The 26886-nt window shown below is 41.9% G+C and overlaps 1 protein-coding gene across 1 annotated transcript in view; it reads left to right on the plus strand.

Moving 5' to 3' along the window:
* The first annotated feature begins 9677 nt into the window (after positions 1–9677).
* The window catches only part of FAM107B (family with sequence similarity 107 member B), a 138923-nt gene continuing 121714 nt past the window's right edge, over positions 9678–26886 (plus strand). The window contains exon 1 of the mRNA XM_058681863.1: positions 9678–9702. Within this exon, the coding sequence (XP_058537846.1) occupies positions 9693–9702 (10 nt within the window). The 5' untranslated portion in view covers positions 9678–9692. The remainder of the gene's footprint in view (positions 9703–26886) is intronic.

A 26886-nucleotide genomic window follows, 5' to 3' on the forward strand; every position in this document is an offset into this window, starting at 1 on the left:
AATGGATAAAGAAGTGATAGATACAGATTAGATATAGATATAGATATAAATAGGTATATCTACATATGTAGATATAAATAGATATATGTGGGTATATCCATATATGTAGAAATATACAGATATATGTAGATATATATATGTGGAAATATACACATATATATAGATGTATATAATGGAATATCACTTGGTCATAAGAAGGAATGAAATCTTGACATTTGCAACAACATGGATGGATCTAGAGAGTATAATGCTAAGTAAAATAAGTCAGAGAAAGTCAAATAGCATATGATTTCACTCGTGAAATTTAAGAAACAAAACAAACAAGCAAAGGAAAAAAAAGAGAGAGACTGACAAATCAAGAAACAGACTCTTAACTATAAAGAACAGAGGCTTACCAGAGGGGAGGAGGGTGGGGGTGGGGGAAGTAGATGAGGGGATTAAGAGGACACTTGTCATGTGGACACTGAGTAATGCATAGAAGTGTAGAGTCACTATATTGTACACTGGAAACTAATATGACACTATATGTTAATTATCATGGAATTAAAATTAAAAACTTAATAAAAATTTAGGATATGTTTTAAAGAAGTAATGAGGGGCTCTTGGGTGGCTCAGTCGGTTAAGTGTCCCACTTTGGCTCAGGTCATGATCTCACAGTTTGTGGGTTCGAGCCCCGCGTCGGGCTCTGTGTTGACAGCGCAGAGCCTGGAGCCTGCTTTGGATTCTGTGTCTCCCTATCTCTCTTTGCCCCTCCCCTGCTTGTGCTCTGTCTCTGTCTCCCTCTCTCAAAAATAAATAAACATTAAAAAAATTTAAAAAGAAGTAATGAGATGTTAACATGAGAAATTTTAGTCTGATTGTTAGGGAACTTTCCAGATGGTAAGATGAACTGAACTATAACCATGTACCTAAAATGAATTAAGGAAAGTCCTTTGAATATGACATTTTAGAAACTGGCAAATACACAAGAAAAGAAAACAGGTTCACTTGGAGATGTCAGATGACTCCTAACATCTTTCCATCTGTACTATCATCTTTCAGGGATCTCTTTAAGGACCATGAAAGAAGATAAAACACCAGATTTTTAAAAGCGCTTGTCAGTATTTATCTAAACACAACTAAGCAGTTGACCAGGGTCCTATTCGTGGAAACAATGAATGGATAAATGAGCTGACACAAAACTGTTCTTACATAGAGCTGGTGCCTTTGCAGGAAGTCACTTCCCTAAAAGGGGAAACCATCCGCCGCCACCACCTCACGTGCCGGGCATCGCTCCATTTACACCCACTAACAAACTCACCACACCACAGCCCTCCGAGGGAAGGGCTATTATTAGCTACACTGTCCCACAAGAAAATGCAGGCACACGTGACGTAAGGAACTTGCTAAAATCCCATGACTCACAAGTGGGAGAGCTGCGATTTGTACCTATTCGTCTGACTCCAATGTGCATGCTTTTCCACTGTATTAATATGATACAAATAAAGCACTAACAAATAAAAATAAAAATAAAATCCAGAGACCCAGGCTTGTCGAAATGGAAAAGGGCTGGGTTCTCTGTATTTTTGCCATGTCCTCCACGTGATTTGGATACACACCCAAGTTTGAGAACTACAAGTTTACAAGTATGAGATCTAATACCTCTTCTTTTTCTTTTTCTTTTTCTTTTTCTTTTTCTTTTTCTTTCTTTTTCTTTTTCTTTTTCTTTTCCCTGTAACTACTTAGTTTTCCTATAAGTAGAGATGAAGAAAAGCAGAAAAGCACTTAGCACTCTAGGGCACCATGTAGGGTAGGCTATAAATGAACCAAGCCTCTGGTCAAGGTCCCAGAGTCTCCCTGATCTTAGGTAACTTAGTGAATTGCAGTGTTTGTTCCTGAAGAACATCCTCTATGGGCCCAGTCATGCTGGAGCGAGATGCTGAAGCGGTTGGCAATGACACCTTCAGTCTTCTTGGGCTCCTCTTCATCTACAATTATCTGAAAGGGCATTCTCTGAGCTGCAAGAAGTTAGGGGTAGCCTAAACTGGTAGATTTGGCAGAGGAATATAGAAATAATACACCACAGAATAGGACACAGGACCACCATCCATTATAGCTCCCACTCTGCCTTTTGCCTCTGCTTCTCGTTGAGCATTGGGTTCATTCTCTTGAGCTATCTCAGAGGATGTGACTGTCACTAGCTCTGAGGCTCCTACCTAAGACTGTAAGACATCCATCAACCAAGCAGAGAAGTCCCAGTAAAGTCAGGATGACTAGCCTAAATTAAGTTATATCCTCTTACCTGGATTAATCCTTGAGGCCAGGAGATGACAGCTCTTACCAGATGGGGTGGGTGGATGCTGGATGAGCAGACAGTCACCACTCTATCTCATGTTAATAGTGACTAGTATGATATTCTTACACTTGTCATCTCATTAACCTTCACAGCAGTCCTGCAAGGACATCAAGTGATTACTTGTACATTTTGATGAGGAAACTGAGGCTCACAGAGTTCCTACGAGGCACAGCCAGGATTTTAACCCTAGTGTCCCTAACTCCAAGGCCCACATCCTTCCACCACCCTGTGAGATGACAATGGGCTTTGCTTCTGTCTCCATCCACTTGCTCTATAGTTCTTGGCACATTTCAGAATAGTTGTATCTGCTGCATTAATTCTTTAAAATGACAACTGTGTAGCATGTATTAAAATTGACTGGATGCTTCTGCCACCTCACCTGTGCACTGGGGTCCAGAGTCACTTCTCTGAAGGCTCAAAGACTTGTTCATAGCTTTGGAATTGTGTTTGCCCACCCAGAAAGAGGAAGCTGAGGACATGGGTGAACCAACGTATTTATATTACCCTTCCCTTAGTCCTAAGTGCTAACCAAGCTCTTTCTCTCGGGTTCCAATATTGAGATTCTTTCTACTCCTTATCCTACATGATTTACACATGGCACCACGTGAAGAGGAGGGGAGAAAAAGTTATTTGTTAGAGTTAGGATTTTTCTTTCCCGAAGAAAACTAAGATCAATGTCATATGTCTCTCCTGTGGTTATGAGTTCCTGGAGGCCCAAGATTATATTCTATTCACTGTGGCATTCCCCATGTTTTTAGCATAGTTCCATGAACATGGAAGTTCCTCAGTAAATATATTTTGACATAAAGTGAATTTTTCTAGGTTCTAAATATAGTCAGGAAAGAGATTTTGGTGGGTGACCTGTAATCCTTTCCTTAGTGGTCCAGTGGACAAAAAAAAAATGGACATACAACCCAACGAAGTGTTTCCACTGGAAGAAAAGGAAAGGTGCATAATATATATTCCCTCTGCAGCAGGCATTGGAATAGATGCTGTACAGATTTATTTTATCCTCACAAAAACCCATGTACATATATATTATCTCCATCTCCAGATGAGGAAATTTAGAGAGAACAAGTCATTTGGTGTACATTATGGAGAGGTGGTTATGAGCATACATTCTAGAACAACGGGGTTTTTCTGCAGGCTCACTTATTAGCTGTGTGACTTGGGGAAAGTTCCTTAATTTCTCTGATCTTTCTTGTTAAGTTTCCTCATCTGTAAAATGAGGACAATAATATTTGCTAAACAGATTGTAAAGCTCTTAGAGGCAGTGCCTAACAGAGAGTTCAAAATATTAGCTTAAAAACACATCCATAATTAGGACTCTCTTTTACAAATATACAATATTTTTAAAGCTTTTTCAGTGCATCAAAAACATCTAGAGGTCATTTAAATAGCAGATACCAGGGTCACACTCCCAATTAGTGTGACCAATTCATCTCAGTTTCCCTAAGACTTCCTTGGTTTTAGCACCAGAAGTCCTGCATCCTGGAAAACTCCTCAGTTCCAAGCAAATCAGGATGGTTGGTAACCCCAAACCTCATTATTAGCAAATCAGAAACTGAGCTGGGGCCCAGGCATCCATAGCTTGAACAAGGGCGAGACACTGATTGATATTAAGGAGGGATTTTAGTATAGTGGTTTGTCATCGGACTTGGAGCCAGGTAGACCTGGGCCTGAATTCCCTTTTGGCACTTCCAGGAAATGTTACTTTGGGTGTGTTGGTGGGTTCCTGGAAAGCTGACTCTGAAATGGAGAGTAGCATATGCAAAGTTCATTAGGGAGTGCTTTGGGGATCAACCCTTGTGGAAGGAAAGAGAAGGACGAAGGATTAGGCAGAGAGAAATGATGGGATACAATGAAGTTTCTCAATGAAGCCCTCCACCAACAGGGAGCTCTGGAGCTAGGAGGGTCCTTCAGAGCTGTCTTGAGATCAAGTGAGGGGGCTGGGCCTCTCTGTCTTCAAGTCAACAAGTCCAAGTGCCACCAGCCCTGGCAACTCTCTTCCAGGATGCTGACAGCTGAGTGCTGTCTATTAACCACATTTCTTGTAGCTCTGACAATAAATCTTTCAGTCCTGAGGGAGCCTCCAGGTGTCACATCATAGTATCCACTACAGGGTGAATGAGCCCTCTGAGCCTCTGTTTCTCCATCCATAAAACAGGACTGATGATAATAAGGTCACCTACCTCAGAGAATTGTTGAGGACTAATGAACTACTACACAGTGGGGTAGAGTTTGGGATGGAGATGGGAGCTGCTTCAGGAAGGCCTTCTTATAGAAACTATGACCTGATCTTTGTTATTAGGCGGGACAATGTTCAAAGTTTCATTGTGGGTTGTGTTACTGGGTTGGATATTAAACAAAAGTGTAAAGTAGGGGAACAATTGAATCCATTCAACAATTGTTTGACAGGCATCTGTTGACAAAGAGGGTAGAGCCTGAATGAAACTTGAAGAGGAAGCATAGTTTTTGCCCTGGAAGATCCTACAAAATAGTGGCATAGATAAGGCTTAGATATGGGATTCCATGGAAGATTAAAAATGTATTTACTAGTAGCAATGCAGTGCCAAAATAAAACAAGTGAAATGAGAGATACTCTTGGCACTGGAATATGGTGAGTGTTGGATATCCATTTCTAAAATTACCTCCAATGGCAGACTCTTCATATCCATCAAAATGTGGACTTAGATGCTGCTAGAGAGGATGTAACAGAACTGTCACATTTTAACACATTAATTTACTGTAATTTTTTGTATGGGGGGGAGTTTTACATCAAGAGCCTCAAAAACATTCATGATCTTTGATCCAAAATCCTACCCTTGAAACTTTAATCCAAAATAATTTGAAATAACAAAAACCCTTACACTGAAAGACATTCTTTGTAGTACAGTCCATAAGAGAGAAAACTTGAAGACTCCTCAAACGTTTGGTGACAGGGAAGCAGTTATTTAAAATTAGAATTCAACTTTCTTGGGAAGGGATGGTTATATTTGGAATCCATTTTCCAGATGGAGGAAGTTGACGCCAAGAGTCAGTCATGTACTTGTTCCAACAGGTGGAGACGAATGGGACTAAGTCTCCTTAATTCTTGGTCAAGAATGCTATTTTTCTCTTGAACTACCAGCTTGTTTCTAAACTTGCTCTCCTAGAGTGAAATGCCAGCTGTCGGTGTTGCACTGTGAGACCAGCTTAAAATGACTCAAGGTATGTCACTGAGCTTATACAGTTAATGATTGATCGATTGGTTGATTGACTGATTTTCTATTGCTCAAACAGGTGAATCTTAGGGGAAAAAAACTTATTTGTACTAAAACATACCTTGAACTCACTCATTGTAAACATACTCAGGTTGTGGTTTAGTGTGATGTATTGCAAATATTTTAAATTTTCTGTATATTGTAATGTTTTGACATATCTCAAAAACCTTTCTGCTAGCCATTTCTTAGAGACAGCAAAGGGTCCAGCCTGGACTGTGCCTGCACGAGGCAAACTAACCAATCCAGAGTTGGACCTTCTCTGTCTGGCCTGTGTACCCAAGGAGGCAATATCCCTCTGCCTTAATTATCTCAGCACCAGGTACCAGGCAACTAGCGACCATCCCTATGGCTCAAAGCCCACTGAAATTATTTAAAGTAGCCAATCCTAAGCTATTTACTGCACCCTGCCTTGCCTTTCCCTTGTGGAAACCCCAATAAAGGCCATGTCCTAAAGACTCCCCTAGCTCCTGTCTTTTGCTCCAAAGAGGTGGGCTGAGCCTCTTTTCTAGGACCTGTGAGGGTGATAGACTTATTTTTTCCTGCTTTTCCTCTCCTCTGACTCCTCTTGTGGTCGAGCCTGACTGACCATCTCATAAAGAATACAAAACTCGGGGCGCCTGGGTGGCTCGGTCCGTTTAGCGTCTGACTTCGGCTCAGGTCATGATCTCACGGTCCGTGAGTTCGATCCCCGCGTCGGGCTCTGTGCTGACAGCTCAGAGCCTGGAGCCTGTTTCAGATTCTGTGTCTCCCTCTCTCTCTGCTCCTCCCCTGTTCATGCTCTGTCTCTCTCTGTCTCAAAAATAAATAAACGTTAAAAAAAAAAAAAGAATACAAAACTCATGACCTCTCAGTAAAACATCTTGGAATTAGACCTCAGAAGAAATAGATGAAAAGCTCAGTTGTTTGCCAAATTGTATTAGCACTTCCTCTGAGCACTTTGTCAGTGCATCATCCCTGTCATATTCCATTTAAAAATAGATTAAAATACAAGATAGTGTGTGAGGCACAGAAGCTATTGACCAACGCAGCCCACTCTGGCTGCCCAGAGCTGAGGTGCATTGGCTGGTTCTGTTAGAAGTGACAGAAAACCTGATAGAAATGGGTTTTTATTTTTTAAATCATCGTGGTTAAAAAAAATGTTTATTTATTTATTTATTTGGAGGCAGGGTGGGGGGGGGAAGGGGAGAAAGAAAGAAGGAGAGAGAGAATCTCAAGCAGACTCCACACTGACAGCACAGAGTCTGTCACAGATCTCCATCCCAGGAAGAGATCATGCCCTGAGCCAAAATTGAGTCTGACCCTTAACTGACTGAGGACCCAGGTGCCCCTTAGTGTGTGTGTGTGTGTGTGTGTGTGTGTGTGTGTGTTTAGGAAAAAGGAACATAATAGCTGACTTAGGCTGAAAAGTCCAAGGTTAAGCTGTCTTCTGGAATGCTTGGATTTGGGGCTCTAATGATATCACTGGGACTCAGTATCAGTCCATCTCTTGGCTCTGCCTTTCTTTGTATGGATGTCTGTCTCAGCTGCGTGTGACAGCACCAGCTCCAAACCTCAAAGTCGCTTCAGGTTTTACTGGGTAAGAATAGGAGTCAAATTCCTATTTCAAAGTCCAGAGGAAATCTATCATTAGCCTTGATTGGGTCACATGACTACGCGAACCAATCACACGGAAATGCAGTGGACTGATGGGCCTGCCCTGAGTCACATGACCACCCCTGGAGTAAGTAGTATGGAGGGAGGTCCATGGAGCTCTGGGCTGGTTTCATAGGAGCCACAGTTGGTGAAGAGTGGAAGAGGATGACTTTAAAGAGGAAACCGGGTCACACTTACTAGATAGAGTGAGTGAATGCCAGGCAGCAAAATCAACAGATGTCTACTACAGTTGGACTGTTGTCATTTTATTCTAGCTCTGCTGGGGAAAAGCCAGTGAGAACAAATTCAGCAAATCACAGACTTGCACTGAAGAGAAGAAACGCAAGAATCTAAGAAGCTCAGTCTTTTTTCTCTAAATAGAACATAGTTTACACTATCGAAGACAGATGCTTGTTTATTCTATGCTGAGAGCTCTCCAGCCAAGAGGATTCCAAATATCCTTCCATCTGCAGATCATTCCAGGGCTTTGCAATTTTTACTATTTAATGAGAAAAATTGGGGGAGGGGAACTTTAAAATAAAATAATATGTTTGGAGGAAAGCTGAAGGGCTACATTATTTCACAATTCTGGAATTCAAAGCAATAAAAAGTAAAACACTGTTACAGGCTCAAAGGAGAATACTATCATCTATGAAACAATTTTATTTGGTTATTTGGGCATTTTGAGAGACTTTTTCTATAGCTGTATTATAAAATAACTCCTGTGTTTTCATTATATACAGTCCTGTTTGGCCTTGTGAAACAAGAAATTAGGTGCTGTATTTAGTTTATGCATAATGGGGCTTTCTATCATTTACATGCCCTTTGGTGTAGTATTAATTCACATCCCTTTTAAAAATATAATTTTGGAAGCAATTATCATTAAAATTTCTTACAACTTTTAAATTTGAGATAATTGAACTGAACGCGTGTTTACTCACATCGCCCATGCCAATACTGGTTCATGGGTTTCAAAAGTAGAGTAAGTTTTTGGAACTGCTCCCTGATGAACATTTGAAGATGATTTTTGATCTCTGGAAAAGCATTTGTTCCCAACATAGGTGAAATCAATTCCCTTGTAAGTTGAGTGTGATGACAATTTAAAGAAACTATTCTTCATGAGTTGAAAAGAACACTTCTTTATCTTACTAACTAAGCCTGAGAGTATGATGGATTCTCATCTAGATGAGATAGTACTTAGGAGCTGCAAACTCACAACAAATGGGGGAGTACTCCTACCATGGATAATATCAATTTTTGAGTTCCATTGTTCCACTTTGGTTACAGAGCAGCCTCGGTTATCATTTATGATACTCTACACCCCCATGCTTTGTTGTGGTCCAAAACATCTTCTAGTGGGCTATATTCTTTGGAGGAACAAAATATGTGCAGAAAGTGTGCCAGTCTGGGAAGGATGCTGAGTAGATAACTGCATGCAGTGTAATTGAAGGGATCTTGCATAGAAATTAAGGTCCCACAGAAATAGCCCATAAGAGGCACTCAAATATTTGTTCAAGGAAGGAAAAAAATAAGTGAGGGAATCAGCGTAAAGTCATCTTGCAGACAAAATTAGAAAAGCATCTTGTAGACATTCTTTTTAATTTACCTCCCTCACTCCTAGCTCGGTCTACTTTAGCAATGCTACAGGAGTCACAATGTCGTTAAAAAATATCATACCGGAACTCAGAGAAGAATGTGTTTACTCAACTTCCCAGAGATAAAAAAAATAACTGAATGGTGATAGATTTTTCTTTTTTTAAAAAAAATTTTTTTTAACGTTTATTTATTTTTGAGAGAGAGAGACAGAGCATGAGCAGGGGAGGAGCAGAGAGAGAGGGAGACACAGAATCTGAAACAGGCTCCAGGCTCTGAGCTGTCAACACAGAGCCCGACGCGGGGCTCGAACTCACGGACCGTGAGATCATGACCTGAGCCGAAGTCGGACGCTTAACCGACCAAGCCACCCAGGCGCCCCTAGATTTTTCAAAAATAGGTGAAATCAGCTCTTTGAATATTGAAGAGTAAAGCATAATTATCTTTGTTACACCATGCTGGTGGAATATCTGACTTGTGGAGGAACCTACCACAACTTTGCCTAAGTAATCGATGCTCCCAAACATGTTAGTCACTGAGGGCCCCTGGATTGTATTGCTTCAGGGACCACATCCATAGACACTTCCCTGTGCCGGCACCCTAGAGTTTGTAACCCAGCACCCCTGTAGTTATTCTACTCAACATCTGTTGTTGAATTTGTTGCTTGTCCAAAGACTCAGTTCGTTAAGTGTTTGGTCTAATTTTTTTTCAGATCTTGAACTCATATTAATTCAGTAGGTTTGCAGAAAGTGTTTATGTAAATTAGTGCATATTTTTAATGTCTCCCTATTTTTCTGGTTTGTGGGGCTGTAACTCAGGAAGAAGAGGACTCCCGGGAAGAACCTAAATGTCTCGAGTCGGAACAGAAGATGGCATCAGGTAGAGTACATTCAGTGCGACGCCTCCTTTTCTGGGCTGTTGTTGCTGACAGCAGGGCTTGCAGCATCCAAAAGCTTTGCATGTTGCCAGAGAAAGTCTGTGTGACTTTCCAAATGATTGGAAACATGACTAGAAATGTCACTTGTGATGTATTCCAGGCACGATGTCTAGACAATCTGGTCATCATGCCGAAACTAGCTGCTTCTCTTCTTTCTTTTATTGATTCCAGTTCTTGATGAACAAATACTTGCAATGAAGTAAATGATGATAATGATGAAGAAATTTCAAATTTGGGAATACTAAAATAAGTAGCGTAGCTGTTCACTGAAGTTTTTATGATTACCTTGGGAAATGATACTTAGTTGCATTTGCTGGGTTTCTTTTTATGTTAGTGCATAGTGAAATATGCTGCTTTGCTAAGACTATTTACCCCATAATAGGACTCCCTATGAGATACTATGGAAAGAAACAGTGATGAGTAAATTCATAAGTTAGTTTCTGACTATGATCAGTAAGGATGATGACATGCAATGCTCATAAAAAGAAACATTAGTTGAATGGACCTAACAATAATGAAAGCTAAGTCTCTGCTTCTATATTCAAATGGATTTGAGCTTGGTGTTTTAGATGTTTAGGGGTTAGAAGAGGGATCCAGATGTGTTTGCTGCTGGCAGAGGCTCGTGTTTTTACATTTTAATGGAAATCAGAGAGCAGGATTGAGAAAATGGAAATGGTAATGAAAAAATGCAAAGTGGGGGGAGAGGTGGCACCCTGCTCTGATATAGATGGGGGAAAGAGAATTAGCAATTAAGCATCTCCACCATCTCCCTCTATACCCCTCCCAAGTGTCTATCTGCAACAATAACAAACATTGCTTTATATTGGTGCCTCTCCCTAGGACACTCTCCCCTTGCAGATCCTTGTTTCGCTGCCTCCTTCTCATCATTCAGGTATCCACTGAAATGTCTACTCCCTGAGGCCATTTTGTCATTCCTTCCCACCACTCCTCATGTAATTGCCCATTTTTATTTGTTTCATAACTCTTATGACAATCTAAAATTATCTTTCTATGGATTGGTTTGGTTACTTATTTTTCCCTAGAGAGTAGAAACCTTGCCTGTCTTATTTAATAGTATCTTAGCACCTTGGACAGTGGCTGGAACCTGGTAGTCATTCAGTAAATTCTTACTTGAGTCCTTTGTGTCCACTATATGCAAGGTATTTTCTTTCTCTGTATAATGGAGATATAGGTAGGGTAGGTTTGATGTAAGCCAACTCTGTAGCTACTTTAGATGTAGACCCTTTAGATTGGGCTATAAAGGAGCATAAGACATGACACATGCCTTCAAGAAAACAAAAGTCTAAGGCATAGATGTGTTTGGAACACAAGAAATAATGTGAAAAGACTGATACAACCAAAGCCCTGTGGTTACATTGAGGAAGTAGAATCTAAGAAGCTTCCTTGAGTTGATGATGCTTGTAAGGAGTTTTGGAGTTTGAAAGTAGCGGTATAGAGTGGGCAGAGTTGGAGCTTGTGTATCATACCCATGAAAATTGTTCTGAATGCTACTTTTGCACACGCACTCTTGATTTTCAGTTCCTCAGCTAGAGAAGGCTGGGATAATGGCCATTGCTGGGTCAATGCAAATTTAGCCAAGAGATTTTGAGTTTCCTGGTTGCTGTTGTAAATGGTATCACTTGCTCTCTTGGTATAGTGCCCACTAGATTTTGAAGGCATTTGTTCACATCCAAAGACTTGACTACCTCACATGTTGTGAAGGCACAACTACTCACTAAAGCTTTTCTAAGACATGAGTTGACTCCAACACATCCCACCATGACACCTCTGAGTGAGAAATCAGGGATCCCATTCTCAAACAGTCTGCTAGCATTCTTCAAACTTTAAGTCCTTCGAGTGTGTTACTAGAAATGTATATAGTGGTAAAGATTTTCCTCCAAAAATACATTTGGAGTCAGAGATCCCAATGAACATAATTCTGCAGAAAAAGAGGGACACAGTTTAGTTAGAAATCTATAATCCACATTTCTTTGTGATTGAATTGTATGGCTTTAGAATTTGGATTGTGAATAAATATTCACCTATTTTCTTAAAAAACACCAAATAATGCTATTCTCTAAGTAGAAATTTTGAGAAGAAAATGCAAAAATTTCTCACTACTTCTAAAAAGTGCTTGGGTTCACCAACTTTGGGACTTACTACAGAGCCCCTTTCGTTTACAGGATTTACTCCCAAAAGTGCATCTCTACACTGTGGCACTAGTGTACTTTGCCTCTAGTTTTCGTCCATTAGTTCAGATATACTGTGTTTGTTAACCATTCTTTGAAGTCATATTATGTGTAAGTTGTGTCTGCCAGGTTATTTGAAAAGTATGAACATAAAATACAATAACTAAGAAATGTTTATTGGATGCCTACTATGTGCTAGACATTGTGCTAGGAATAATGCCATATTTAGAGTGGTAACTAGGACAGACATGACTCCATGTTTCATGGAGTTTGTGGGCCAATGAGAAATGCAGCCATTAAACAAATAAAAGGAAAATTTAAATTATGGAGAAATTGTACCCTTTAAAAAACAAGTAAAATGTAAATTCTAGAGAAAGCAGGGTTCTGTGGAAGTCTTGCCTTTAGAGCTTGTACTTAAATAGTGTCTCTAAAACATGGACACAGAGGGCTAAGACGACAGGTCTGATACAGTGCATGCTAAAACACAGACAGGAGTGGGGGGATGAGGTGAGAGAAACTCAATTTGGCGGATCCAGGAAGTTATCCAAGGGATTGCAGCATACGAGTTGGGTCTTGAAGAATAGATATGAAATCCTTTTGTGAAGAAAGACACATTAGCCAGGATATTTATAAAGTGGAAACCAAATACTATATAATGAATCTAAGCAATACCTATTTGGCATTCAGCCTCTTTTTGTGGCCGCTGACCTAATCCTCAAGCATCAGTCACTTTATCCTGAGATCTATAATTTATACTTGCAGGGTCCACCCAGGGGCTAGAACAGGTTAATTGGGAGTGTGTTTAAACTTTACCATCATCATTACCTGTCATTTGCTCTCTAATAATTCAGTGTCTGTGTATATTTGAGGGTTTTTTTTTAAGTAAGTGACCTGCGTGTAATAGAACCCTAATGCCTACTCAGAATCAGGGAGCACTTCCCCTTGACTTTATGGATATATTAGCTGAGTGGATAGAGTGCCCATTTATAATAAGTCTCTTTTAATGTGATACACCATGAGTGGCTGTCAGCTGGTGCTTCATTTTAGCAAGACCAGTGCTAGGCATGTTCATCATCAGATAGATAAAATTTACCTTTGCCTCAAGACTGCCCTTTCCAGGCCCTGCCCCTCCACAGTGGGGTTCCCTCCTCACTACCTTTGGTCCCCAGTTCTGCTACCATCAAAACAACATGCAGGGTTCCTGGGTGGCTCAGTGGTTTGAGCATCTTGTTCTTGGTCTCCTCTCAGGTCATGATCTTCTCACCGTTCATGAGATTGAGCCCACATCAGGCTCTCTGACCTGCTAGCATGGAGCCTGCCTGGGATTCTTTCTCTCCTCCTTCTCTCCCCTCCCTTGCTCATGTGCACTCTCTCTCTCTCTCTCTCTCTCAAAATAAATAAATAAGCTTTAAAAGAAAAGAACATGCAATCAGGCATGTATACATTGGTATGTAATTAATTTACCTGATTATGTTGCCTCTTCTACAGCCTATTGGTATTTTATGGTGCAAATGTACCTATGGAATGAAAAAATTTGGTGGCTGTTCAAAGGACTTTAAACATTAGCAAACAGGTAAGAAGAGGAGTGCTTTCTGGTTACAGACACAATGTATGGTTAGTCACTTTCTTGACTTGAGTAAGGCCTTGAATCATTGGGATGCTCAGTGAAGATTCCATCAGACTGTGTGTTCCTTAAAAGCAAGTTTTATGTCTGTGCACAAGTGAGGCTAGATCCTTTATGCAAAGGTGCAATTTTGGAGATATCTTGCATCATTCTCCTACAACATTCTGCTTATAACTGCACAGGGAAGAGGAAGAATGAGGTAATGGACCCATGAAAAATGGTGATATGAGTGGAGATATTGTGAAGGAAAGATTTCCATATGTAACAGTTCCTTTGAGGTGGCCATGGTGTTATGTGAAAAACAGAGAAAAACAATGATACTTTACTGATTGTGACAAGAAGGACAACATAATTCCAAGCAGAAGGATCTATATGTCAGCAAGGAGCTGACAATATGACCCTCTGAAGATAAGCCAGTTATTGGGAGTATCCAAGGACAGGGGGAGGGTTTACATGTTCTCACCTGATTTGGTGCCTCATTTCTCGGCTGCTACATCACAGTTGGCAGACATTTTGGTCTCTATGGCTCACTTTGCCATCTGCTCCCAGATCTTTCCTTCTGTAGGTTTTCTTTCCCTTTTGCACTGCCATGAGAGGTGTTCCTTTCCCAGAACCTTTTGTGGTTGCTCTGACTTTTGGAGAAGTTTTTTTTTTTTTAAGTTTTTTTTATTTTTTAAAATTTACATCCAAATTAGTTAGCATATAGTGAAGCAATGAATGATTTCAGGAGTAGATTCCTTAATGCCCCTTACCCATTTAGCCCCCTCCCCCCCACAACCCCTCCAGTAACCCTCAGTTCTCCATATTTATGAGTCTCTTCTGTTTGGTCCCCTTCCCTGTTTTTATATTATTTTTGTTTCCCTTCCCTTATGTTCATCTGTTTTGTCTCTTAAAGTCCTCATATGAGTGAAGTCATATGATTTTTGTCTTTCTCTGACTGACTAATTTCATTTAGCATAATACCCTCCAGTTCCATCCATGTAGTTGCAAATGGCAAGATTTCATTCTTTCTGACTGCTGAGTAATACTCCATTGTATATATATACTACATCTTCTTTATCCATTTATCCATCGATGGACATTTGGGCTCTTTCTATCCTTTGGCTATTGTCGATAGTGCTGCTATAAACATGGGGGTGCATGTGTCCCTTCGAAACAGCACACCTGTATCCCGTGGATAAATGCCTAGTAGTGCCATTGCTGGGTCGTAGGGTAGTGCTATTTTTAGTTTTTTGAGGAACCTCCATGCTGTTTTACAGAGTTGCTGCACCAGCTTGCATTCCCATGGAGAAGTTTTGCCATGAGGCTTAATTTAATCTCTTTCTATTCCATGGAAGGGCCCTTGGAACAAGCCAAGCACTGCACATACACACAACAGCCTATAAAAGGCATCAATATTGAGCAAGGTTAAAACTGAGCATTACCTTTTTGGTACAGAGACTCAGGTTTACAAGCTGACATAAAGGAACTCCAGATCTTGCCCAAACTAATCTTATCTTTAGCTAAATGATAGAAATTATGTAGTACCACTTTCCGGAGATTAGCACATCCTATCTTCATTTATTCATTTATTCCCTTGTGGACGGGGAGACAGATGAATGGGCAGCTATGCTTTCTTGAGAGAGTTTTTTTTTTTTTAATGAATTGCACCCTTTCTGGTGGCTATATTTCAAAAAGAAAGTAAAATGTGTTTTTAAAACGTTGGCTCTGTCTTGCCATTTTTCTTGCCCGTGCGTTGCTTTAAAAGCAGGCCAAATATTTTTGAATGCTAAAGCAACTTTCAAATGTGTTTAAAATTCAAGAACACTTTGCTGAATCCTTATCATCTTTTTGGTTGCACTCAGCTGGGGCTTTTGGGGGCCCCAAGATTGCAACACTTAGATCATAATGGGAGAATCTTGTAAGTCGAAGCTATTTTATGACAGTCAGAACATTTCATTGGAACACTCCTTTTGCTAAAGGTCACCTGCGGCTGAGTGGGGCCCGGCACGCTTTCAGAGTTGGCTGTCTGTATCATCTGCATTTTGTCAAGTTTTCATTTCCTGTGGTTTGTAGGTTTCTTGTGTGTGAAGTAAACCCCAAACGGTTAAAATTCTTCAACTAAAAATGAATGCAATAAGGAAAAAAAAATGTATGTATTTTTGTAACCTTTATGAGGAAGTGAGACCAGGGTTCCACTGAACAGCTGCTTAAGCGACATGATGTCGCCGTGTGTGTGTGTGTGTGTGCGTGTGCATGTGTGTGTGTGTGTGTGTGTGTGTGTGCATGTGTGTGAGGCTGGCCCCCTGTGGGAAGGCGACACTTTTGGCAGGGAGCCTCGGGAGGTGAGAAAATGACCTATTCTCTGGCAATTCAGACAAATAAAGTGGTCTTAACTTTCATGTCACAGTAGAACAGTCAAAATGAGCTTTCCACCCAGCCAACTGTATTTCAGTTACACCCCACTTTGTGCAAAAAAGGTTATTTATTTTCCTTACTGATTTTTCCAAGGCGCGGGCCAAAGAATGAATAGAGGACTGTTCAGGTAAGGAAGTTAGAAAACAGAAGATGCTGTACACTTCCTTTGTCCTGGGTTTACTCTCTTTCCATCCCCTTGACCTTAGAACAGACAGTCTGAGGTCCTAGGAAGCCTTTTAATCACAGAAGATGCTGCTGGGGGCTGTAGATGACCTGATCCCTAAATTTCTATATGGGATGGTTGGATGTCTTGGTCTGCATGGCTTCCGTCCCTACCTCCTGTTAGGGCTCTGCTCTCAGCAAGCCTTTCCCTGACCACCCTGAGCAAAAAACTGTGATCTGTCCTTCAACTCTAACCTCTTTGCCCCATCTTGCTTGTCTGAAAGCCACTTACCACCCTGGCGCACCATGTCCTTTATTTACTCTTTGTGTGTCTTCCCCTTCTAGAATGAGCTCCATGAAGGCAGCAGTGTTTGAGCATTTTATAGGCCACTGTGTACATCATGAATGCCTACAACAGAGCCCTATGTATAGTGGGTGCTCAATAAATGTTTGTTGGGCGAAGAGGGAATGCTTGCTCTTTTCTTTTAAACTTTTGCTGAAGCAATGAGCTCAGCCAGAATCTGAACGCTGAGTGCATTTTTTCTATTTGTTTTTATTCCCCCAGCTCTCAACACAATGTCTGGAATATGAAAGAGCTCAAAATAAATGGTTGTTTGACTGAAGTATGAGTGCATGCATGAATGATCAAGTCTGGCTTATAGTACAACTTTTAATATCAAAACTGTTTCTCAGCTGGGGCTCTAACAAACATGAAGAGAACCATGGGTGGGGGGTGGTGGTCAAAGATGAGGGAGACATGAGGCTTGCCTTCAAGGAGCTAAATGTACTTCCTGTGCCTGAGTTTACCTTCTTTCCATTTCCTTGCCTGTAGGACAGTCTGTGGGTTCTGGGAGGCCCTTTATTAGAGAAAATGCTGCTGGGTTGCAGATGACCTCCAGCCAAGTCCTGATCCCTACACTCCTGTGTGGGACCTAGATACCATGCTTTTGTTTTAGCCTAAGGAGTCCCACTATTTTGTCTCTACTTCAAATACTAGTTGACTGAATGTTCACTGTCATATAAATTCTTCCCAAGAAGTGATGGTCTATCAGAGGAATAAGCACCTGCAGAAGCGATATAATTCCTAATCCAAAAACGAAAACACCACTGGATGGGGAGGCCATGTTTGGGCTCTAACAGATATTCGTAAGGAGGAAGATGTTTCTAGAATTTATTCACAGGTCCTGCATTATCAGTGTAAGTAGGAGAAAGACATGGGGTGGGGGGAGAGTGCAGCTAGATTTTCTTTGCTGTTAAATCAACTGGCCTTGCCCTCGAATCCAAGAAGATGCTTCTCTGGTGGGCGGTGGTGGGGAGGGAGTGAGGATGATTCTTGTCTTTGGCAACACAAGGCAGCAATGGTTTTCCTTCATGCAGGAAAGGACACTTCCTGGCCTGCCTGTTAGAGATGTACCACTCTGCTCCTAGCTCAATATTATTTTGCATTGAGAACGTGTCAGACTTAAGAAATCGGTTTCTGAGTTCTCAGCGCTGTCCTAGGCAACAGCCAGTAAGCGATACTACCACCCACAGCTCTGAAACCACAGTGTCCATCCACCTCAGGGTCACCCAAGAGCAGTTTCTGGTTTTTCTCCCCTCTCCATGGGCAGAGAGCTAATCATTTCCAGATTTCTTTTATTCAGGAAATTCAATAGACCATTTATTGTTCATAAATGAGAAAACACAAACATAAATAAAAGTGAGAGTTTGATTTAGGTCTCTGTGCTCAAGGCACCTTTGATGTATGGTTGACTGACCAGGCACCTGTTTCTTGAAGAGGAGCTGAAATGCACCTGCAGAGGCAATGCCTGGTTTTGGTGTTGTGCCCACGCACCCCAGAAGACACCTTGGTAGCTTTATCAAGTACTAGTCCCCTCAGCACTTCTGGAGACATGAGGCTTTCCAGAAGTTTATCCAGGTCATAAAATGAATCAGTTACTAGGAATGAATTTTCAATGCGGCAATACTTGGAGCAGAATTGCCTAATTTGTGTGCGTGTGTGTGTGTGTGTGTGTGTGTGTGTCACAAGATGTTTCTATGCTATTTTACTTTCCTCTATTATTTCACTGTTTGTTTAAAATTTGTTATTGGGGGTTTGTAAGAATCCCTTAGAGCAGACAGGATTGTGAAGGCAACACTAATACACAAAAGCAGCAATGACGAAGCGGCACTTACAGGAAATACATGAGACCACAAAATGGTGGTCTTCCAGTGTTTCCATCCTGCAGGAACCTCTCTTCTACCGCTCATGTCCTGTCCCCAACCTAGAAAGCTGGGGCTTGTGTCACATGCTGCGTGTTTGGATGCCCAGCCCACTCTGTCCTTGGGGTGTCCCCTTCCTCCTGTTCTCAGGTTGCGGACAGTGGAAATCATCACGTAGAGGTTCCAGCTGGTCATTGTCACAAAGGCTCTTAGGTAGGAGAGAAAAGGTGAAGTTTTTAAATCTCAAAGATTGTTGTCGGTGGTGTTCTTGTTGGTATTTACCCACGTTTCCCTGCAAACGTTTAAATGAAGTGGCTCTTTGGTCCTAGGGGGTCCCCTAAGGTCAGCGTCTTTATTTCCCTCCCTCACTCAGCCGGGTTCAATTTGGCTTCATGGCAGTCAGACCCCATCACCCACTTAAGGATTCCTGGTGGGTCAGCCACTGCTCCAGAATTTGTATATGGGAGGAGCACAGATCAAGCCATATAGTTGAAGAGATTTGTTCTAAAGTCATTTTTGTATGGCACTTCATTGAGAAAATGCCATCATCCAGATTCCGAGGGGGGATGGTGGCGGTGCAGGATTGCTGAAGCTGGGGGGTGTGGCCACCGTGCCCCCACCTCCACTTCTGCGGACACGCCCCACTTCCAGGCCTGCAGGTGTCTGCCTCAGGGGTTCTGTTCCAGAACCTGCTCTGACCCCCCTCAGTAGCCCTCAAGCAAGCGCTGCTGCGACCTAGTGAAGCAATACCTCTGTTCCCTGGCCCCTTAGGGAGGCCAGCTGTGGGGCACACGCCCTGCCCTGGTGCCCCAGAGTTGCCGCTGAGAGCCAAGCCCCCCCGTCACCCACAGAAGTAGCTGGTGGCCCTTCCTCCCGGCTTCTCCTCCCACTGCCCCCCCTGCTGTTGCCCTCACCTGCCGCATACACGGCTTCTGGGGGCATCCATAACGAGACAGGGGCCCCTGGCACCGGCACCACGTTCAACACACCACAACGTATTCAGAAGAATCGGTGAGCCTAAGATCTCACAACCAAAACAAAACCAAAACAAAAAACAAACAAAAAAAAAATCTGAAAATATTTTTTTTAATGTAAATGCAAACTAGCTGCTTTGATTACTACCTCATTAACTGGTCAAAATGGCGGCCTTCCTAAGCTTCTTAAAAATTCTCCAACCTTGGGGCACCTGGGTGGCTCAGTCAGTTGAGCCTCCGACTCTTGATTTCAGCTCAGGTCATGATCTCAGGGTGATGCGGTGCCGCCCCAAGTTGGGCTCCACCTGGGGTATGGAACCTGCTTCAGATTCACTCTCTCCCTCTGTTCCTCCCCCACCCCCTCCCCTTTCCCTGTGTGGCCTGCACTCTCTCTCTCTCTCTCTCTCTCAAAAAAAAAAAAAAAAATTCTCCAACCTTTTCTGAATGCAGCATTCTGTCCTTACCCATTAATTGGGGCATGTTGAATGATTACTAAGAAGGAATAAGATTTTTCCATCTCGAAGTTGACTATCACAAAGCATAGTTGCTTAGATACTGCCACATTGTGACTCATTTTGAACTCACTTGACATGAGTTGAAGAGTGGATTTGAGTCACAAAACCATTTATTTTTGAGTCCCAAACATGAGCTCTAATGTTCAGCTGAGTTATTGATTGGATCTATGTGAACTTGAATAATCATTTACCTTATTTTGAGCCTGTTTTTAAAAAACAGCTTAGAAAAGAACACCTCTGCTTCCGTACCCTTCATCACAGAGAGATGATGAGAAAGAGACAATAAAATACCATAGTAAAATGTTAAGTGAATTTTCTGTAACAAATTATGGCTGAGGGTTGGTATGTGGTCTGTGTTCCACACAGCTATTCAAAAACAGTGAGTAATTCTGAAAGCCTGAATGGTGATTTTTAACTGCTTAGGACTGGCGTTACCAATAGGGCAAAGTCAGATACGTTTTCTTTGGCCTGCGGTCTTTAAAATTAAAAAAAAAAAAAAAATGATTGCCAGTGTTTAAAGCCTGGAAAATTTCCTGTAAAAATTTAGGTTCTGATATCTCTTGAGAAATTGAAAAACCTGGCCATACCCGGCCTGCCTTCCTAAGTGATAAAAAATAATAATCAGCTGGTGTCGCATCCCTGAGAGCTTACATCCCCATCCTGCCTGTGTCTGAGGAGCAGGTGAGATTGTGTGGGGGCCATTGCCATGGAAACAGGGCAGGAAATGCTAGCTCGCATCAAGCTGGTGAGCACTGACTTCGGCCAGCCATCTTCACACAGTTCCCTGAAGCTCCCCGCAGTTACATTTTCTTCTGGGTCAGAGGCTAATTCCATACTCTTCAGAGGCTTCTCATGATTTCGATAATGGAGTAGTACAAACATTTTGCGACTCTGAAGGGTACCACCGGGAAGGGGAACCACTTAATGGATGGGTGTGGCTGAACAGCTTTAAGTGCAGCCCCAGCTCACACCTTAATGACACAGGACATAGGAGGACTAGGGACAGCTCTGGGGCCACACCTGCCTCTCTAGACCTTTTCCTTTCACGGGAGCTAAGGGGTCACTGTGTTCCCACTGAGAGGGCTGTGGTAAAGGACTTCTGTTTCTGCTCTTGCTCAGCAAGACTGATGTCACATTCCCTTTGTGAGCATTTGCTCATCTGGCCGTGTGCCTGGCACCTTTTAGATGGATTTCGATCAAGCATGACTCCAGTGTATACAGTAATCATGGAAAATTTCAGCTTTCCTATCCAAGGAGAAACTGACAAGAGGGACACACTGCCCCCTTGGCTTTTAGAAGCAGAACCAGATCAAGGACTTGAAAAGTCAGGGCACGTTTGGCAGAGGCCCAGTGCTAGTATTTGGCCATCACTGTAAATACTGTGGCATCAGTTCATTTGGTTACATGGTTAACTCGTCCATGTGTTCAACAAACATTTGTGGAGCCTGCCCTCTGTGTTGAGCACCGATACAGGGCCTCAAGTCTCGCCTTGTTGGTTTTATGCCCTCAGCCCTAATAGCCACGTTTCCAGAATTTCAAGCTTTAACATTTTTCTTGTGTCTGCATTCTTTTCATGGCTGCTCTGCTATAAAGTGGGTTCATAGGATGCAGGTCCATCCAACCATTGGAAAAGGTTTAAGGAAAATGGAACATCATGTTACTTCCTTCAGGTATCCACACTTTCTCTGCTCCTTACCACTTACAACCCATTGAGTGTATCCGGAGTTCATCTGGTCCAGCTGCCATTTTTGATTTGAGCGTATTCAGGATCGCATGCTCTGAATTGTCCTTTTCTAACAACTGAACATGTAATGTCTGGTACGCATGTTTGCCGGATACTCTAACGATGACACTAGCTAGTATTTATTAAGTACTTGCAATGCATTAGGTGCTATGCTAAGTGCTTTATGTGAATTTCTTGTGTAATCCTCTGAACAGCCCTATGGAGTGGGTACTACATTGTCCCCACTTTGCAGATAAGGAAACTCAACCTTAAACCTTTAGTTTATCCCAACATAGGCCCAGTTGAGTCCAATGCCCTATGCCCTTAGCCATTTCAGCAACTCTGCAAATACCAATATGTCTTCTGAACAGAGTTGAGAATTTCTGAGCACTACCATACTGAGGGAGTAGATTTTGTCTCTGCTTTGAGCACGTTTATCAGCAGGGATCTTAGATCTGGTGCCCTTTAGGAAGGCTAATGCTCCTGGTTTCCTGTAAGGAGGGCACCCTGGAGTAGGGCAAGTTCCTGGAATTTGCCCTGGGTATATGAAGTCATGCTTTGGTTGAGATGAAATAAATGAGTCTTGACTCCCCCACCCCCCCTCCCCGCCTAAGATTTGGCGAAGTTGAGGATCTTTGTTTTTTAATCTGCTTCACTCTATTAAGATATTATGTTGAAATCTAGAAGAAGCAGATAAGAACAAACTCCCCCCAAACTTGACTCTTCTCTCCAACTGTATAATTTGTTTCCCTCCATCTTGGTTTTTAGCTTCAATGTTATGTTTGATTCCTACTTTCCACTTAAGCTCTGTATTGAGTTTCTTTGCAGTATTTCTCATATCTATTCCAACTTTTCTGGTCTTGCTGTCACACTCCAGTTTAAGTCATTATTCCCCCACCCCCATGCCCAAACTATTTTAATAGTTTCCTAATGCTTATTTATTTATTTATTTAGAGAGCACATGCACAATGTGGGAGAGGGGCAGAGGGAGAGAAAGAATCTTAAGCAGGCTTCACACCCAGCATAAAGCCTGACACGGGGCTTGATCTCACGACCCTGAGCCAAAATCAACAGTCATATGCTTAACTGACTGAGCCACCCAAGTGCTACCCCTAACTGATCTTTCTGCCTCTGGATCTTACCTACTCTTGTCCATCGCACACATCACTGTCCGAGTACTTATTCATCTATTAAAATCATACCTAGGCTTAAAAGGTCCAAATCAAATTCTGAGGTCTTGATGAAATAATGGAGTACATACTGAGAAGTAATCTCCCCAACACCTCTCTTATGGCCCATAACTTATAATTATGTGTGGACATGACTTATCTCTGCCAATTGTTTATCCAATATTCATCTTCTCTTCTTTAGCCACAGGATCGTGATATTGTTGGGTGCGGTTTTATGCCCAGCTATAAAACTACATTTCCCAGGCTCCCTTACAGATAGGGCTGCCAATGTTATATAAACTAAGTTGTCAGGAGATACCTTAATTTGGTTCCCCCAGAAGTAGCTCCTGGGACAAGGATTCTAGCACAACTTCTTTGGAGGAGATCCTAGGAAGCATAGGTAGTGGGGAGGGGAAGTGAAATAGCATAAGGTAGGCAGTCAATCAAGGGTTGGTTATTAAGAAAATAATCATGTTTGGTGACTAGAGTTTCATCCTACCAGGGAACTATGGGATGTACTTCAGGTGTTGGCGGTTTCAAGTTGGGACAGTGTGTAAGATGGTAAGAGCAAAGGAATATGACTGAGTTTTATCTTCAATAGAGTTTTTTTTTTTTTTAGGGTAGTTTTAGGTTCACAGCAAAATTGAGCAAAAGGTACAGATATTTCCCATATGTCTCCTGCCCTGACACATGCATAGCCTTCTCCATTATCAACATCCCTGACCAGAGGGGAACATTTGTTACAACTGATGGACCCACACAGACACATCATAATCACCCAAACACCGTAGTTTACATCAGAGTTCACTCTTGGTATTGTACGTTTTATAGTTTGGACAAATGTGCAATGACATATATCCATCATACAGAGTATTTTCACTTCCTTAAAAATCCTCTGTGCTCTGCCCATTCATCCCTTCGTCCTCCTCAACCCCTGGTGACCACTGATCTGTTTACTATCGCCATAGTTTTGGCTTTTCCAAAATGTCATATAGTTGGAATCATACAGTATATAGCCTTTTCAGATTGGCTTCTTTCACTTAGTACTATGTATTTAAGATTCCTTCCTGTCTTTTCACAGCTTGATAACTTATTTCTTTTTAGCACTGAATAATATTTCATTGTCTGGATGGACCACAGTTTACTCATCTACTGAAGGATATCTTAATTGTTTCCAGGTTATGGTAGTTATGAGTAATCTGCAATAGACATCTGTGTGCATGTTTTTGTGTGGATGAAGTTGGTAGATAAGGTTCCAGCTCCTCTGGGTAAACACTAAGGAGTGCAATTGCTGGACCCCATGGTTAGAGTATAATGTCTTCCATAATGGCTAAACCACTTTGCATTCCCACCAGCAATGAATGAGTGTTCTTGTTTGTCCACATCCTCACAGACATTTGGTGTTGTCAGTGTTCTGGATTTTGGTTATTCTGAAGGTGTTTAGTGGCATCTCATTATTGTTTTGTGGCTGTTTTTTTTTTTAAATAACATTTCATTTTTACTATAAGCCTATGTTACTTATTTAAAATTTAGTTATATAATAAAATGGAAAAAAGCTAATGATTTAATGTGAAGTGCAGAAAGTAGGGTATAGAATTATTTACTCTTATTACAACTACAAAACACAAAAACTGATGCATAGTTTTACAAAATGGAGAAGAAAATCCTGAATGCTTGTAGTGGCTTTTCAGCTCACAGCCCTAGCTCCTAGTGCAATGAGTGTGCAATAAGTATTTGTTGTTCTTAATGTTGGTCTTGGGGACAAATTAATCTATTTTCCAAATTTGCTGTAATACGATGCTTTAATTTTCACAATGAAAAAAATATATAGCTATACAAAATAAGACTGATTTCACACCCCCCCAAACAATAACACAGGGAGAGAGGGCTTTCACGTTGTTTATAGAAAGATTTCAAGTGCGGTGTCTACTACTGTGGGGCTTCTGGAAATCTCCCTCAAGAGAGCACCCTCCTCCCCTCCTTCCTGCCTAGAATGTTGACCGGGTATCATGGTGGCCATCTTGGACCACAGGGTGACTGAGGGTGAAACTGCCATCTAAGGATAGTGGGGGAAAAACACAGGAGACACTTGGGTCTCTGTGACCAGGGGGCTCAATACCAGCTCTGGATCACCTCTCTGCAGGCTTCTTTTATGTGTAAGAACAGCAACAACAACAAAAATCTTTCTATCTTCCTCACGCTGCTGTTATGTGTGTTGCTGCCATTTGTAGCCAAAGTCCATCCAGGCTCGTGTTTCTCTTACAAGACCAGGAAGCTTCTTGCGGGGAGGAATCTATCCGTTCATTTTTGTATGCAGCATAGCACTCCACACAGTGCACATAGAACCAAATCCTCAGTCATCTCTGTGAAAAGAATTGAATTCAACGCACGTGGAGAACTGAGCGTAAAGCACCGCGTTGGATGATGTCGGCATCTGAAGATGAATAAAACCTTTTCCCGCTCTGACTGATGATACAATTGCTGGATGTGCTCGTGTGCGCATGTTGTCGCTGCTTTGCAACTGATATACCTAGGTAGGCAGAGGAGAGAAGGGAGTCAGCCCCGTGACTGTCTGAGTAAAAACAAGATGCCCGTTCACTTCTGTCCTCTCCCGGCATCCTTGGCTCGTTAGCGTCTGCTGGAAAAGCCAGGCCTTGCCTGGTGTTACCATGACGTCTGAGCTTTGAGAGCTGTTTCCTTTCTTCCTAAGCCTAAGAAAGATTATTCTAGTGATATCTGAATAGCTTGAGTTAGCTGGGTATGAGCACAGAGGAAGTGGTTCCCTAGCAACAGGAGCCTCTGAAAGCCTCTGAGCGTTCAGTGCTTCTCCCTGCTTTTTGTTTTCTCTCCTCCATGTTGCCTGTCAGCAAACAGCCCGAGTGATTGCACCTGCTCTGAATTAGGGCCAGTCAGTAAAAAACTCCAGCAGTTCAGTTTTTTTAAGTCAAACGGCTCTGTTCCTCTTTTGGTCAAGCTTCCTCATGAGGTCTGGGGCCTGTTTTGCTCCTGGGCAGACCATAATTACCTCAGATCATACTTCCTTTTTGCTGTTCAGATCTTGACCAGAAATGGAAAATATTGAGATGCCTGAAGAAAATTTTAACTGAGTGTTGTTTGGACAAAAATCTAGTTGTTGTACATTTTTTTCAAATGTGCTAAATCTCTTAAGAAAAAGTTTAGTAGGCCTTTACTTTCTAAAGCGTTTATTCTCACCCCATTCTTACTTTGTCGACAGAAGCCCCATGAATTCTTCATTCCTTATACATGTCAGCATCTCAATATGATAGTGAATATGCAAGATGATTGGGGCAATAATAAAGTATCTTCTTTTTTAAAAAAAAGTTTATTTATTTTGAGAGAGACAGAGTGCACACGCAAGTGGGCGAGGGGCGGGGAGGGGCAGGGAGAGAATCCCAAGCAGGCTCCAAGCCATCAGCACAGAGCATGACTTGGGGCTCGAACTCATGAACCGTGAGATCATGACCGGAGCTGAAATCAAGAGTAAGACGCTTAATTGACTGAGCCACCCAGGTGCCCCTAAAGTATCTCCTTACAACATCGCCTCAGTCTAGTGAAATATTACTAGGTTCTAGCAATAGATACCCTTACTGCGGGTGGGGGGGTGAGCCCTGGTCCTGTTCTTTTTCCAGCCCCAGGAGGTATCTGAGAAAGTAAATCTGCACAGATTGTACCACATAGGGCTAGCATGGAGTCAGAATTACAGTGGAAATGTCTTGGTTCATTTTCAAACAGCAATCTGGATGAGAATAGTGATCTTATAGGAAGTGGTTATACAACCATACCTACCAATTGGCTAGTATAATTCGCAGTCCCGAATATCTGGCCAAGACTGCTGGTGACGAATGATAGCCTGCACCTAATTATAATTGAGCCTAACAGCTCCTAGAAGGCTTGTCATCTACACCTCCTAAAATATTTTGATTCACTCATTTGTTCAACCGACAAATATTTGCAGCCAGTTGTCTCCTATTGTGTGTCAAGAGACCACGCTGTGTCTTGTGGGAAAGACATGAACGACACTGTCTGTAACCTCAGGGAGGTCTCAGTCTAACAGAGGAAGTAAGTTATGTACCCACACAACTGTCAAGCAAGATCGTAGCCTAAACAAAGATAATCCGTGCAATTCTAGACATTCTCTTTAATTGACTCT

This window comes from Neofelis nebulosa, chromosome 8 (genome assembly GCF_028018385.1).
Source record: "Neofelis nebulosa isolate mNeoNeb1 chromosome 8, mNeoNeb1.pri, whole genome shotgun sequence".
Taxonomy (NCBI): Eukaryota; Metazoa; Chordata; class Mammalia; order Carnivora; family Felidae; genus Neofelis; species Neofelis nebulosa.